The 15,364-nt window shown below is 31.4% G+C and overlaps 1 protein-coding gene across 1 annotated transcript; it reads left to right on the top strand.

Moving 5' to 3' along the window:
• Positions 1 to 166: 166 nt before the first annotated feature.
• LOC143063471 (phosphatidylinositol N-acetylglucosaminyltransferase subunit C-like) lies at positions 167 to 15,004 on the top strand. The gene is made up of 7 exons (XM_076235647.1): positions 167 to 310; positions 1,818 to 1,887; positions 2,572 to 2,726; positions 4,015 to 4,183; positions 5,235 to 5,382; positions 13,580 to 13,746; positions 14,726 to 15,004. The coding sequence occupies exons 1-7, from the start codon at positions 193 to 195 to the stop codon at positions 14,778 to 14,780; spliced, it is 882 nt and encodes a 293-aa protein (XP_076091762.1). The 5' UTR covers positions 167 to 192; the 3' UTR covers positions 14,781 to 15,004.
• The last annotated feature ends 360 nt before the right edge of the window (positions 15,005 to 15,364 follow it).

Consider the following 15,364-nt stretch of genomic DNA (forward strand, 5'->3'; position numbering starts at 1 on the left):
GTTCGTCTTTAATGTGCCTTTTCAGAACAGTAATTCTAAATAAAATGAAGCACGATTAAAACTTATTTCTGTTTTCAACTAAGTATTGATATAAAATATAATCAATCTATTATTGTTTGCGGTTTTCAGACAGACCCTCAAAAAATATCTCTCGGGATTTATTTTAGAGCGCACCTTAAGTATTTATATCACATGACCACAAAAATGGTAGACAAGCAACAAAAACGATGGAGGAAAATTTTGTACGAAGACCAAAGCGTTCCAGACAATTATGTAGATTCGTCGTTTTTAGATGAACTCCAAAAGAACCGTATGATGAATTTCACAACATATTTAAAACGGTATCGGGTCCGTTCGCCCTTCTAGTCAAATCGGCACCTAGTTAAATCGGCTACAAAATGTTTTTTTTTCGGTTTTCGCTCATAGAACTGTTAAAAGGGGAGCAATGTAGATAGGACTTATAAAAAAATTATGAAATGCAAAATTATTAATAAATCTTCTGAATAGAGTAATACATAAACAACACATTATCACATATTTGTGATACAGAATTTACTTAAAATCATCCAAAATCTGTTCTTCAGGTCTAGGCAGAAACAAACTTCTCTATTACTTTGTCAATATTCACACTGAAATTCTGATGAATATGCAGTAATGCTAGTAACTGTCGTTGTTCATTGTTGATCATACATTTGTTTTCAACATACATTGTACACTGATAGAATTGAATTAGTCGAAATACATGCTAGGTCAGTTTCGTATGTCTCAGACAATGTTGAGATTCATTTGTTTGTTATATTTCCTTCAACACAATGAAGCAGATACAGCGCAAAGAAGTGATTTTCTGATAATACTAGACACGACTGCACTCTCCAGTTCCCTTATCATATGGTCTATGAACGCAAAAAATAATGAGCACTTTCAAATACTGTTTTGGCGTGTTTGCAGGGTGATTGGCTCCGGAAGTCTGTCGACCACATCGCCTCAGCATATTTTCAACGATATTGAATGGTTCTGATAATTCTAATGCGATTGGTACGTCATCTCATTCCAAACTGATGAAAATGTACACTGTAAAATGTGCTCCTAAACTACATGTCTTAGGGACGACATCAAAAGATCGATGTAGGATAAAAAACTTAAATCAAATAGTTTGGGGGTGGGGGGGGGGGGGGGTCAACATTGCTGCAAGTTTTGTTAATCTAAAATCGATTTTACATATATCCCTATTGGTCAATCAATTTTTCCCAAATTAAGTTAAGAAGGGGGGTGTGGGGGTCAGTGAAAAAACTATGTGAATTAAGTTTTTCATCCTTCATTGAACTTTTGATGTCGTCCCTTAGACTGAGTATTACGAATTAAAATCTTGTAAAAGATACAAGTTACTGTCTGATTTTGTCATAATCTCCAATAATCATGATAAAACTTTTATTTTGAAACCGAATGCCGTAAATTAATAATATTTCATCAATTAAAAAAGTGACAACATTATCATGACTATGTTTCCTTTAACATTCAATTTTTGCCATTTTTTGCAACTGCCTGTTAGCTTAAAGGGAGCTACGTGCCTGCATTTATAGATTGACAAATTGTATAAGAAATCAGCTTAATCACAGTATTTGACCTCTAGACTAGGCTGACTTCTTATAGATTATTGAGTCATTAGGTTGTTGAGAATTGATTTTCAGGGTCTGCATTATAAATTAAATAGTTTAGACTTTATCATGTATATCTCAACAGGAGCAATGTGTATTTTAAGACCTGATATTCAAACAATGTATTACAGGAAAACATAATTTTTGTTACTTCTTTTTCAGTACATACAAGGAAGTATGATTATTGGACAGTTTGTGAACAATCAGGAGAAGTAACTCAACAGATAAGCAGGTATTAAATGTTAACTGGGTAAATGAAAGTCAGCTTTGCTCACTATTGATGAAATTTATCATTGAAATATTGAAACTTTGAAGATATGTAGATGTGTATATCGACAGGAAATTATGATTCCATAATTTATATATGATTGATGTCCTTTTGAACTTAGAATATTAAACATACTGCAGTAGATTTTTTTATTGCAACTCCACACAACAGAATTTATACATAAAAAAGATTCTAACAAATTTGGGTACAGACAACACATTTGGATACAGGCATCAGGCTGTGGTTTTTGAAAACACCCTCCGTTCATGTATTGCAAATGTTTGCACCTGTCCTAAGTCAGGAATCTGATGTACAGTAGTTGTTGTTTGTTTATGTAATTTATACGTGTTTCTTGTTTCTCGTTTTTTTTTAATATAGATTAGACCATTGGTTTTTCCCGTTTGAATGGTTTTACACTAGTAATTTTGGGGCCCTTTATAGCTGGTTGTTCGGTGTGAGCCAAGGCTCCGTGTTGAAAGCCGTACATTGACCTATAATGGTTTACTTTTTTAAATTGTTATTTGGAAGGAGAGTTGTCTCATTGGCACTCACACCACATCTTTTTATATCTATTGGCTTCTTGAAAAAATCCCTATGTATAACCATTTATTATTTAAAAGATATTTTTTTGCTTTTTATTTTTGGAAGTCTAGGACTGTTTGTTGTGGCATATGTATACATGGAGAATGGCTGGTTATCACCACACACTTTGTTTACCATAACAACGACCTTGACCTGTATAGGATACCTATTAAAAGTGTACATAGATCATTACTACCAAGACACAACCTCTAACAGAACATGTATGTATAGTCGTAACTTATTAAAAGTGTATATAGATCATTACTACCAAGCATTGCCAAGACAAAACCTCTAACAGAACATGTATGTATAGTCGTAACTTATTAAAAGTGTACATAGAACATTACATGTGTACTACCAAGCATTGCCAAGACAAAACCTCTAACAGAACATGTATATATAGTCGTAACTTATAAAAAGTGTACATAGATCATTACATGTGTACTACCAAGCATTGCCAAGACAAAACCTCTAACAGAACATGTATGTATAGTCGTAACTTAATAAAAGTGTACATAGATCATTACATGTGTACTACCAAGCATTGCCAAGACAAAACCTCTAACAGAACATGTATGTATAGTCATAACTTATTAAAAGTGTACATAGATCATTACTACCAAGCATTGCCAAGACAAAACCTCTAACAGAACATGTATGTATAGTCGTAACTTATTAAAAGTGTACATAGATCATTACTACCAAGCATTGCCAAGACAAAACCTCTAACAGAACATGTATGTATAGTCATTATACAACTCAATATGAAGACACAAGACATTAGTAATGAAGACACAATTGGTAAAAAGAATCAATTAAACTTACAAAAAGGAAAACTAATATAAAAAAATCATACCTTATATAACATGTATAAAGAAAACAAGCAGCTGCAACAGCAACTAAAACCTAAAGAAAGGGATATAATCTGACAGAGTTGGACATAGAATAGGTACAAATGTCAAAGGTAATGTCAATTTGATAATCTTTGAATAATATTGATGTTTCCTGTCTTTAACAGATACATTGTATATGCTATTTCAGTTTTTAGGTAAAGATTGCATGAAATGCAATCAAAACCTTATGGGAATGACTTGATATCTAAATGTTCCCAGCGTTATCACTACCCTTTTTGATACACAAAATATACATGTAGTGCATTGATATAACATTCTGTACATCCTATCCATGAACATGTCAAGAAACTTATGGATATAATATATGCTCAGATATTCAAGGCACAAAATATTGATACACTTGTCAAAGTGAAGGAATCTAATATCTGTTCTAAAATTAGAATGATGTCATTGTTAACATCATCTAAAACAATTTGGAGTTATCTTCCTTTGTCTTGAATTGCTGTTAAATCAACTACAACCAATGAAATAATTAATTTTATTTCCCACTTATAAAAGGAAGCAATCTTTACTGTTTAGTGCTTTCAAGCACTTTGATTTATTTATAAGTGTAATGTTGATGTATCTGATTTTTAACATTTATTATTTATTTTAGTGTTAGATGATATCAAGACTGCACTGGTTTTTGCTGGTTTTAGTTATGGATTGTCACCTGTTCTAGTTTCCTTGACAGAGACAATATCAACAGATACAATTTATGCCATGACAGCCATGATGTTGCTTGGCAACCTTGTATTTCATCATTATGGTGCCAATGCAGCATTGTAAGTAATTAAAGTATTGCTAAACATGAAAGAGCATCAACCTAAAAAAAAACATATATTCCAAAACATGAGGTCTTGAGAGGAATTGAAAACATTCAAGTTGAAAAAAAGGTTGAAGATTAAAAAAATAAAATAACAAAAGTACTGAATTCCAAGAAAAATTCAAAAGGGAAAAATATCAAATGACAAAATCAATCGATGAAACACATCAAATGAATGAATGTCATATTCCTGATTTGGTACAGACATTTCCTCATGTATAAAATGGTGGATTAAACTTGGTTTCACTAATATGAGAAAAAAGGGATATTCAAAATTCACAAGTCGAGATTTAATAACAAACCATGACAAGAAACAAAATATGACAAAAAAAACAACCCAAACAAGTCCATAAAACACTACATGTAAAATTAAGCAACAATGGTTTTCAAGTCCTGCTCCTCTAAACGCACTTGGTAAGTACAAGTTTAAGTTATCAGTTTCATTCATTAATTTCACAATTTAGGACAAAAGTTGATGGGTGTGTTCTAACTTCAATTTGATCAAGTATGTGGTCCTATGGGACACAGATATCCTATAAAAGTTAACCAACTGTATGAACCCTAAACCATTACGGTCCCTCAAGCACAGCTTATGGGACTGTATGGGTGTCTCAGCTTGATACTGATATAGTTATGCCAAAACTGTATGATATTCTCTATAAAAGTTTTCCAGGTTAAATAATCAATCAATCTTTTTATTTGTAATAATATTGAGTAAAAGTTTATGACAGGTTTATTTTCATGAATATACATAATATCCTGTCTGTTAAGTTTTCTAGCTATGAAAAAATTAAAGTCCATTTGAGTCTGTGATTGTTATGCAAACACTCTCACATAAATCATAGTATAATACTCCTTACAAGGAACCAACCAAACATCCCCACTAAGGGAAGAAAGTTTAGATTATAATAAAAGAATTTACATGTAGATACTTTTTTTTATAGAATTAAAACTATCTTTAGGCTTTAAAATTGTTCAGTTTGATTTAATGAAGATACTTTTACTTTCAGAGTATCAGAAGCATTATCATTAAATGCAGGATTGTTTGCGTCAGTTTGTCTAGCCTCAAGATTACATACAACATGGCACTCATTTTCTACTGTTACATTCTCAATAGAAATTTTTGGCTTGTGGCCAATGTTGAGAAGAAATCTCAGGGTTGGTATATTTAATCTTTGGTATAATTATCCATATATAAGACCTTAAATGGATAACCTGTGATCATACCACATATCCTTATTTTTCATAAGTTAGCACAATGTTATTGAATGAACATCCTTGATGAACAGCATATCAACAATTGGTCAGGACTGATAATATTAAATTATCTTATGCACTCTTATAATTGTGGGGTACCAATTTTTATGCACTCTTATAATTGTGGGGTACCAATTTTTATGGTTTACATCAAGGGCTTTATCCACGAAATTTAAATGTGCAATGAAATATAACTACAGATATCCACTTCAAGACATGGACAGATCCTAATGTATTGTATGTTTGAAAATATGGATGTGGGCATATAATCTAGTGAATACATTGAAAATTAGCAACCGCAATATGCACTATACACAATGTATATACAACTTCAGAGAGGACTTTACCCATTTAAGTACAGCTCTTTATAAGAACCAGGCAGTGTGCCATATACATGTGATACATGGGGGGTTTCAGATTTTATCTATATTTGGCCTAGTAGAAGCAATATGTGAAAAACGCTTAAAAAATAATTTTGAGTGGGAAAATATGAGTGGTTGCCATGGTAACAGACACACAATTTTTTGGTTGTTAAGCGTTGTAAAATCTTTCAAAAATCAGCTAAATCACCACATTTCAGAGCCTGATTATCTATACAATCATGCATTTTTCATTAATTTTCATATATAACATTGATAGAACTTGGTTTAAGCTTCATTTTAGTGAAGATTGCATGTCAGCCAAATTTGCATTTTTTTTGTAAAATTTTGTGAAAAAATGCATATTTTCAACTTTTCTGAAATTGGGATTTTTGCTGAATTACCACATTTTCTCTGGTGTTTTTCAGAAAAGTGCAAATGTGTACAGAATAGTTAGCACTGTAGTTATGAAGTTTGGATACTACTTTACCAAATTTAATAGAAAAATGTGTGGGATTTTTTTTAGTTTTATCACCATAGCAACCGATTTTTTCCTTGGAAACGGAGTTTTCATTTGCAGAATATTGCAGTTTAAGAGCTTAAATGTCCTGAATTTTTCATAACCGATAAGAAAAATACATAAAAGCTAACGAAAACTTTAAATAGCAATCGTTAAGTGTTGTTGACTTCAATTGTTACCACGGAAAGACATATTATCCATAGCATCATCCACCAAAAACCTGCATAAATAGAAATTTATGTACAAAAAACATATAAATAAAGCGTTCAAATTGCAATATGACTTAAGTCTTTGCTTCACTCACAGTCTTGTCTGGAATTTTTTCTTCAGATTGTTCAATAAATGTAATATGTCATGAAACATTAGGGTTGGGGGGGGGGGGGGGCTTTGGAGAATGGGGGGAGGGTATAAGTTGATTTGTTTAAATGTTGCATACATTAGTAGATACTTGAAAAGATAATTGCGTTTCGTCGTCCGAAGAATCATTGGTTTTCGCACTTTAACTTTAGTTTAAATTAATAGAAATCTATGAAATTTATACACACGGTTAAGTACCACAAAAAGAAGGTTGGGATTGATTTTAAGAGTTTTGGTCCCAATAGTTTAGGAATTAGGGGCCAAAAAAGGGCCCATTTAGACATTTTTCTTGATTTTCACACAATCATGACTTCAGTATAAGTAAATGGAAATATATGAAATTCAAACACAATGTTTAAGAACACAAAAGAAAGGTTGGGATTGATTTTGGGAGTTTTTGGTCCCAAAATTGTGCAATTAGGGGCCAAAAGGGGCCCAATTAAGCATTTTCTTGGTTTTCACACCATAACTTTAGTATATGTAAATAGAAATCTATGAAATTTTAACACAAGGTTTATGACCATAAAGGAAGGTTAGGATTGATTTTGGGAGTTTTGGTCCCAACAGTTTAGTAATTAGGGACCAAAAGGGTCAAAATTAAACTTGAATAATTGGGGTTCTTAAATGTAATATGTCATGAAACATTAGGGTTGGGGGGGGCTTTGGAGAATGGGGGGAGGGTATAAGTTGATTTGTTTAAATGTTGCATACATTAGTAGATACTTGAAAAGATAATTGCGTTTCGTCGTCCGAAGAATCATTGGTTTTCGCACTTTAACTTTAGTTTAAATTAATAGAAATCTATGAAATTTATACACACGGTTAAGTACCACAAAAAGAAGGTTGGGATTGATTTTAAGAGTTTTGGTCCCAATAGTTTAGGAATTAGGGGCCAAAAAAGGGCCCATTTAGACATTTTTCTTGATTTTCACACAATCATGACTTCAGTATAAGTAAATGGAAATATATGAAATTCAAACACAATGTTTAAGAACACAAAAGAAAGGTTGGGATTGATTTTGAGAGTTTTTGGTCCCAAAATTGTGCAATTAGGGGCCAAAAGGGGCCCAATTAAGCATTTTCTTGGTTTTCACACCATAACTTTAGTATATGTAAATAGAAATCTATGAAATTTTAACACAAGGTTTATGACCATAAAGGAAGGTTAGGATTGATTTTGGGAGTTTTGGTCCCAACAGTTTAGTAATTAGGGACCAAAAGGGTCAAAATTAAACTTGAATAATTGGGGTTCTTAAATACTAGTATGCCGAATCTGAACTGTGAATGCATATTCTTAATTTTTGGTCCCGTTTTCAAATTGGTCTACATTAAGGTCTAAAGGGTCCAAAATTAAATTTACTTTGATTTTAACAAAAAATGAATTCTTGTGGTTCTTTGATATGATGAATCTAACCATGTATTTAGAATTGGGATATTGGACCATAATAGGTAAGTTTAAGTTCTTAGACCACATTCATTCTGTGTCAGAAAACTATGTTGTGTCAACTATTCGCAATCCAAATTCAGAGTTGTATCAAGGTTTAATGTTGTGTCCATACTGTTCAGGATTCGGACTCTGCGGTCGTATAAAGGTGTGCTCTGTGGAGCAACTGGTTTAAGGCTGACAGGGGATGAACTTCATGGGATTGCAAAAGCCGGGCCAACCTGGCTTATGGAAAGGCAAGATATATATGGCCCTAACAAACGTAAGACAATTCTTAATTTCTTATGGCACACATCCGTCTGAGATGTTATTCCACCAGCTTGAATCACAAAATTGACCCGTAACATAATATTAACAAACCAATAATAGAATCATTTGGTCAATGCATTTCTAAACTGAAACTGAAGTGTGATGGACGGGTGGATAAAGAGGGAAAGGCAAATTGAACACATTTTAAGTTGGTGGTGATTTAAACAAAAAATAATAGGCAAAGGGTGATAGCTAAGATCGGAAGTCCAGTATAATGGAAATTCTCTTAATATATACATGTAGCTATTAACATATCATTAATAACTGCTTTGTTGTACTACTATCCCGCAAATGAAATTCATGATCTACGAGATAGACAAATAGAATACATCTACTAGGTTGGAATTGTGCTAATCCCGTTAAAAAAATTATGCTATTACCGGCAAAACTAGCAAATCAGAATTATCAAGCAATTGGTCCAACAGCACATTAGTCCAACAGCCAATTAGTCTGACAACCCATTAGTACAACAACCCAATAGTACGACAATCCATTGCTCCGACAGCCCAATACTTCCACAATCCATAAGTCCAACACTTATCAAGTCAAGCATAAGGGTAACAGGATAAAAAAAATGTCTGTCTGTATTATTAGATATAAAAACATGTTTTTAAAAAAATAACTCTGTATATATAACATCAGGCTTAGGTAGTTCGAATACTATCTATATACTCAATTTGAAATCTGTATATAGAATAAAACAGAACAGAATATTTCATTTTTCCAAATTAAAGGGTCTATAAAGAGCATATAAACAACCAATGATGATGCAAACTACTGATGATACCTCGCCCAAATATTTCGTTGTTGAGTTTTGAATCTGAAAAAGCATCACACAGTATAGCTGACTAATATAAACCCCGAAACCAATTTTCAGAAATCTTTGTATTAAATTGTAGTTCTTCAGAAAAATATGACGATTTTTTTTTTAACTTGGCTGTCATGTAAAAAGTGTTTGGTAAACACTTTGGGAAGTGGTTGAGTGATGAATCTGAAAACATATCACACAATATAGCCGACTTCAATAAACCTTTCAGAAATCCTTGTAATGTAGTTCATGAAAAAATTCAACGAAAATATTCATGGGACGGAGGGATGAACTGGACGGTTGGAAGGACGGACAGACAGACAGAGGAAAAACACTATACCACACTTTTTTGGAGCGGCGGTATAATGATTGGAACATCATAAAGACTTTACAACAATAATAATATGATATAATTATCTTTATAGCACCATTAGCCTCACTCACAATCTGAGCCAAAACAAAATAGAAAAAAACCCAACCAAATTTTTCAAATAACAGTCAGTATGAAGACATGTACTACATATTTCAAAAGAACTATATTTTAACAATACAATCGTCAGTATCCCCCATAATAGTCAAGTTTTCTTGTGTTAACATCGAGATGTGCTAGAAATGTGCTGAAAGAGTTCCTCCCTCAAATTGTTATGAAGTGAGCATTCGATTGAAAAATGACACTCATCCTCAACTCTATCAGCTGTACATTACGATTTTTCAATTCTTAATGTTATGGGTGAGCACTGATTCTTAACTAACATATGCACTACCTTTCTTAAAATCTACGGAAATGTATTAGCGCCACACATTTTTTTAAATTTTTCTTCCAATGTTTGCGTTACAATGCAAAACTTTGCGAAATAATGCAAACCTTTGTTTTATCTTATTTCTTATTTAAGATTCAAAGGAAACAGTTGTTATTAATAGAGGAGGCTGTATATATTAAAATGTATCACTATTGTAGTCATTGCAAAGTAAAATCATTGAATAATTAGATCATATATCATTGACTTCAATAATGAGCAGAATAATATAAGAAAATGTGGTATGAATGCCAATAAGAAAAAACTCTTTATCTAAGTCACTATTCCTAAAAGTAAACCATCATAGGCCAAAGTACGGTTTTCAACACGGAGCATTAGCTTACACTGCATGAACAACAAACTATAAAAGCCCCCCAGAAACGATATCCTTGTTACTACTAGTATATATATATTATATATTACAAAGAAAATTGAGTAAATTGCGGTTATACGGAAAACCAAAACATCAACCCTGCTTATATAGCTATAACCCAATATAAATATACTACCAAAGTAAGCTCTCGTTTGTGTAAAGTAGGTTGGCAAGAAATATATATAGAATGGAGATGTTTTATTGATGAAATTATGTTCTCTCTATTTAAATTGCTATCCAAGCATCTTAAAAATACTTCATTAGTATATTGAAATGAAAATTCAATGACTAAATTTCTATCAAAGAATCTTGATCATATTCTGAGATTCAAAAAAAAAAATGTTTCCTTATTTAAAATTCATTTTAAAGCAGAAAGATAAAGGAGTAGGTCCAGTAAGACCCCTTTTTGGCCCCAAAATATAGCAGTTTTACAAAATTGTTAAAATGTAAACTTTTAGATATTTATTGTACAGTAGACTGGTCCTGCTACATGAAAATGTTTTTGACAATGCAATGCACAAATATCAGGTACTAGCACCATTAAGTCAGGCTAAATTACAGAATCCTCACAATTTTAGCATTATGTTAAATTTTAGACGGTTTTCGTGTGAAACGAAAGTGGCCGCATTCGTGTTCATCATTAATATTAAAATGTAGGTTGTATTTTATGATAATACATAACATATATAAAGATTGAGGATGAACACGAATGCGGCCACTTTCACTTTTGACGAAAACCATCTGAAAAGTGACATTTTTTGGCATATTTGGTAGATTTTTCATAATTGAGCGTGAATCGGGTCGTTTTAAATGACAAAATCAGTTTAAATCTTTCACATAAACTAATTGATACAAATGAAATAGACACTTAAGTGTTTAAAAAGTTGTCAAAATCCTTCGTAAGATGAACCTGAAATTTGAGGCCAAAATCGGTCCTTACCGGACCTACTCCTTTGTCCATTTGACTTGGAGTTTCACAATTGTATGACATTATTTTGGATCTTTCAATTTAAATATCAGTGAATATCGATAGGGGATGATTAAAGGAATCAAAAGAGTAAAAAAATATAGAGATCAATGTGCTTGATTTCGAGATATTAGCCATTGAAATTTTGGCTGGAAAATATTCTCTTGACTTTTCGTAGCTATTTCATTGACAAGTTTACATTCTCAAAACTATCAAAGAATAATTTGAATTTAATAAGACTTTTACAGATTGCTTAATATCATTATACATGTAAAAGATTTATAAAAAGATAAATGGGGGTCAATGCCTTTTTTTTTTTGGTATTCAAATGAATAAAACCTGAGGTTTCCGAAAATCTGACAAAAATCAAAAACCCTGACAAGCGAACTGCAATATACCTTAACTAACCTCTGAAGCAAAACGCAAGTTATAGATAATCGATCTTGTATATATAAAATTTCTGAAAAAAAAATGATTCTATTTATAATCAGGCTCTCCGACCAAACATAATCTTTTCAAGAATCTACATGTATATCTTTAAAAAATAAACCTACCACCCCACCCCACCCCTTTTCTAACCTTCCAACCATAACATTACATTATATATTACATTTGTTGAACCTTATGAAATAAACAGAATAGACTGTAAGTGAAGCAAAGCAGTCATATTCCAATTTGAAAATAAACACCCTCTATTTAATATGTATTTATTACATAAGTTTCTATTTATGCAATTTCAGAGTGGATGTTGCTATGGATAATATGTGTTTCCGTGGTAACAGTTGAAGTCAACAACACTTGACGATTGTAATTTAAAGTTTGCATTAGCTTTTATGTATTTTTCTTATCGGTTATGAAAAATTCAGGACAATTAAGCTCTTAAACTGCAATATTCTGCAAATGAAAACTCTGTTTCCAAGGAAAAAATCGGTTGCTATGGTGATAAAACTAAAAAAAATCCCACACATTTTTCTATTAAATTTGGTAAAGTAGTATTCAAACTTCATAACTACAGTGCTAACTATTCTGTACACATTTGCACTTTTCTGAAAAACACCAGAGAAAATGTGGTAATTCAGCATAAATCCCATTTTCAGAAAAGTTGAAAATATGCATTTTTTCACAAAATTTTACAAAAAAGTTACAAATTTGGTTGACATGCAATCTTCACCAAAATGAAGCTTAAACCAAGTTCTATCAATGCTACATATGAAAATTAATGAAAAATGCACGATTTGATTCATAATCAGGCTCTGAATTGTGGTGATTTAGCTGATTTTTGAAAGATTTTTCCATGTTTAACTACCAAAAACTTGTGTGTCCGTTACCATGGCAACCACTCATATTTTCCCACTCAAAATTATTTTTTGAGCATTTTTCATTTATTGCTTCTACTAGACCAATTATAGAAAAAATCTGAAACATTCATGTATCGCACGCTGCCTGGTTCTTACAAAGAGCTGTACTTAAGATCATTTATAATCTTTCAAAAACCTCACCCTTTATTTCTCATGAAAAATTACATATTTGTGACAATTTATTTTGATGTTATTTTTCTACTCACAAAATTTACAAAAATGAATTTCTCACCGAAGTAAGTGGAATTACAGTATATCAAAATAAGATTGATTTTTATTTGCAATACTTACAGTGGCAATAAAATAAAAGATGATGTATGATTGCCAATGAGACATTGACTATTCACAAAAAAATCAAATGATTTTGAAATTATGCTAAAATGATCAATCAAAAACTTCTTTCTTTATATGCAGAATAAAAATGGGAAAAATGCAAAAAATATTTTTGAAACTTATTACAAAAAGCTTCCTTTCAAATTTCAAAGTATCTCAGGAAGGTTAAATACAAAGTTAGTAATGTCTTAAAAACTTTAAACCTAGGCTACATCTAAACTTTAGCTGCAGACAAAATTCAAGTTTTTTCTCAGTAAAAACAAATGTATACTAGAATTGATTCATTGGACAGTGGCTATGGCCTTTGTTAATATATATGTATTTTTATTTAACTATTAAAAGTGGAACAGGATTTCCAGAGCACATTAGTCATCCCTCGATTTTGGCGAAGTTCTTAGTCTCAATCTATATTTGTCTGTCTTTCATTACCTTGTGTTTTAATTTCCCATTGTTATTTTCTTATTTTTTTACAGAAACATATTCCACAGACACAAAGATGGTTAACATTCCTGCTCATGATCATCACCAGCATGTTACTATGGACATTTTCAACAGTGGCAGCCATATTTTATATAACTTTATTTCTTTTCATCACATTTATTTGTCCTGCATGGTTAGTCAGTCTTCAGCCATTGAAAAAGTAAGTATATATATATTGCAGATTACAGACAATTTTGGAAGATCAAGCTATTTTTACAATATATCAATGTTTGAATTACAATATTTTGATTTTAGATGCAACATGTTTTCTGATTGGCTGAAATTATTTTGTTTATCAGCTCATAGACATAATTTTGTCATGTTACTGTGATGTCATTAATTTTCTTTCAAGATTAACTCCTAAAAAAAAAGAATTTTGAATTAAATTACAACTGTTTAAGGAATGACTGTAATATTTTTTCTGTCCATCTGAATATACATGTAACCTCAAAAATGTGGTGCACACTTTAATAAAGCCACAACACATTATTCAGTGTGCACCACATTTTTTATTTTATTTCTTCATATCTAGAAAAAATATTACAGTCATTCCATAAACAGTTTAATTTGTACATTTTTCAATAAGTTTTGCAAGTACCATATGCAGTAGCACGAGGTCAATTAGCAAGTGATTGTCAGTTACATTTTGGTGTGTATTATGGTTTAAAAAAGTTACTTGTTTTAAAAAAAAAAAATTTGAAGACATTGTTGATTGATTTAAATGATAATTGAATAAAATTTGTGTAGATAAATAAGAAATATGAATTATCATAAGTTAGTCCAGTCAATCTAGCATAGATTTGACCCTAACCTTGAGAAAATTGCAACAGAAGATTTTAAAGTTAATCTTAAAAGTCCCATAAAATCTAACTTGAGAAAAACTAAAAAATCCTTATTTAAAATTCCTATGGAGAATTGCATTGATAAGGGAGATAACTATGCAAAAAAAATCAGAAATATCAATAAAAATTTTCTGTTGCAATTAGTTTGAGGGTTCAAACTTAGTTTGACTGGACTAGGTTTAATATTATACATTACAAGAACACTCACAACTATATATGGATAAAAAGACTTAGGACAAGTAAATAATAAAATTCCATGTATGAGAAACTTTGAAACGCTTTTATTTTATTTTTCAGTAACATACATGGACCATGGGATGAGGCTGTGATAGAAGAAAAGAAAGTTAGCTGATGACGGACATGAATTAGTTACAGAATAGCTTTCTCTTTGTTTAAGTTAAATGAATTTGTGGTGAACAGTGACCAATGATATTTTCATTTTCATGATATTGTAATTAATGTTTTACCTTGAATGTTACATGCAGTTATATAAAAGACGAAAAAATACAATACTGAGTGTCCTCAGTGGCTTGATTCACAATTTGATTGTGAAAAATAAAATTAGGATATTTGAAATGATTGTTGATGATTTTTAATGAATCCATCACTTTGTCTAGATGTAATAGTCTATAAAACTATCTGCTTATGGTGAGAGGGGGACTTAATTTTCACTAGATGTTACAGATATTAAAACGACACATACAATTACCATAATCTGTTACAAAAATGTTTTCCTCGGATATGGTTAAAACTATTGAGCTAAATTTAGCCAAACTTGGCCACAATCATCATTAAATACTGTAAAAGCAGAAATTTTCGTGGAGGATTTAACTTTTGTTTATTTCGTGGAAAGAATATACATTGTATATCCATTAAATTAAAAAACCCAAGAAAATTTAGGCTCCATATAATATTACTACCACTTACATTTTAGGA

Source organism: Mytilus galloprovincialis, chromosome 2 (genome assembly GCF_965363235.1).
Source record: "Mytilus galloprovincialis chromosome 2, xbMytGall1.hap1.1, whole genome shotgun sequence".
Lineage (NCBI taxonomy): Eukaryota > Metazoa > Mollusca > Bivalvia > Mytilida > Mytilidae > Mytilus > Mytilus galloprovincialis.

What these genes read in the sequence shown, in the direction of transcription:
- LOC143063471 (XM_076235647.1), top strand. Translation starts at nt 193, where the DNA reads ATGACCACAAAAATGGTAGACAAGCAACAAAAACGATGGAGGAAAATT. An exon ending in GTAACTCAACAGATAAGCAG is followed by an intron (nt 1,888 to 2,571) that starts GTATTAAATGTT and finishes TATTTTTGGAAG; the next exon opens with TCTAGGACTGTTTGTTGTGG. An exon ending in TATGGTGCCAATGCAGCATT is followed by an intron (nt 4,184 to 5,234) that starts GTAAGTAATTAA and finishes TTTTACTTTCAG; the next exon opens with AGTATCAGAAGCATTATCAT.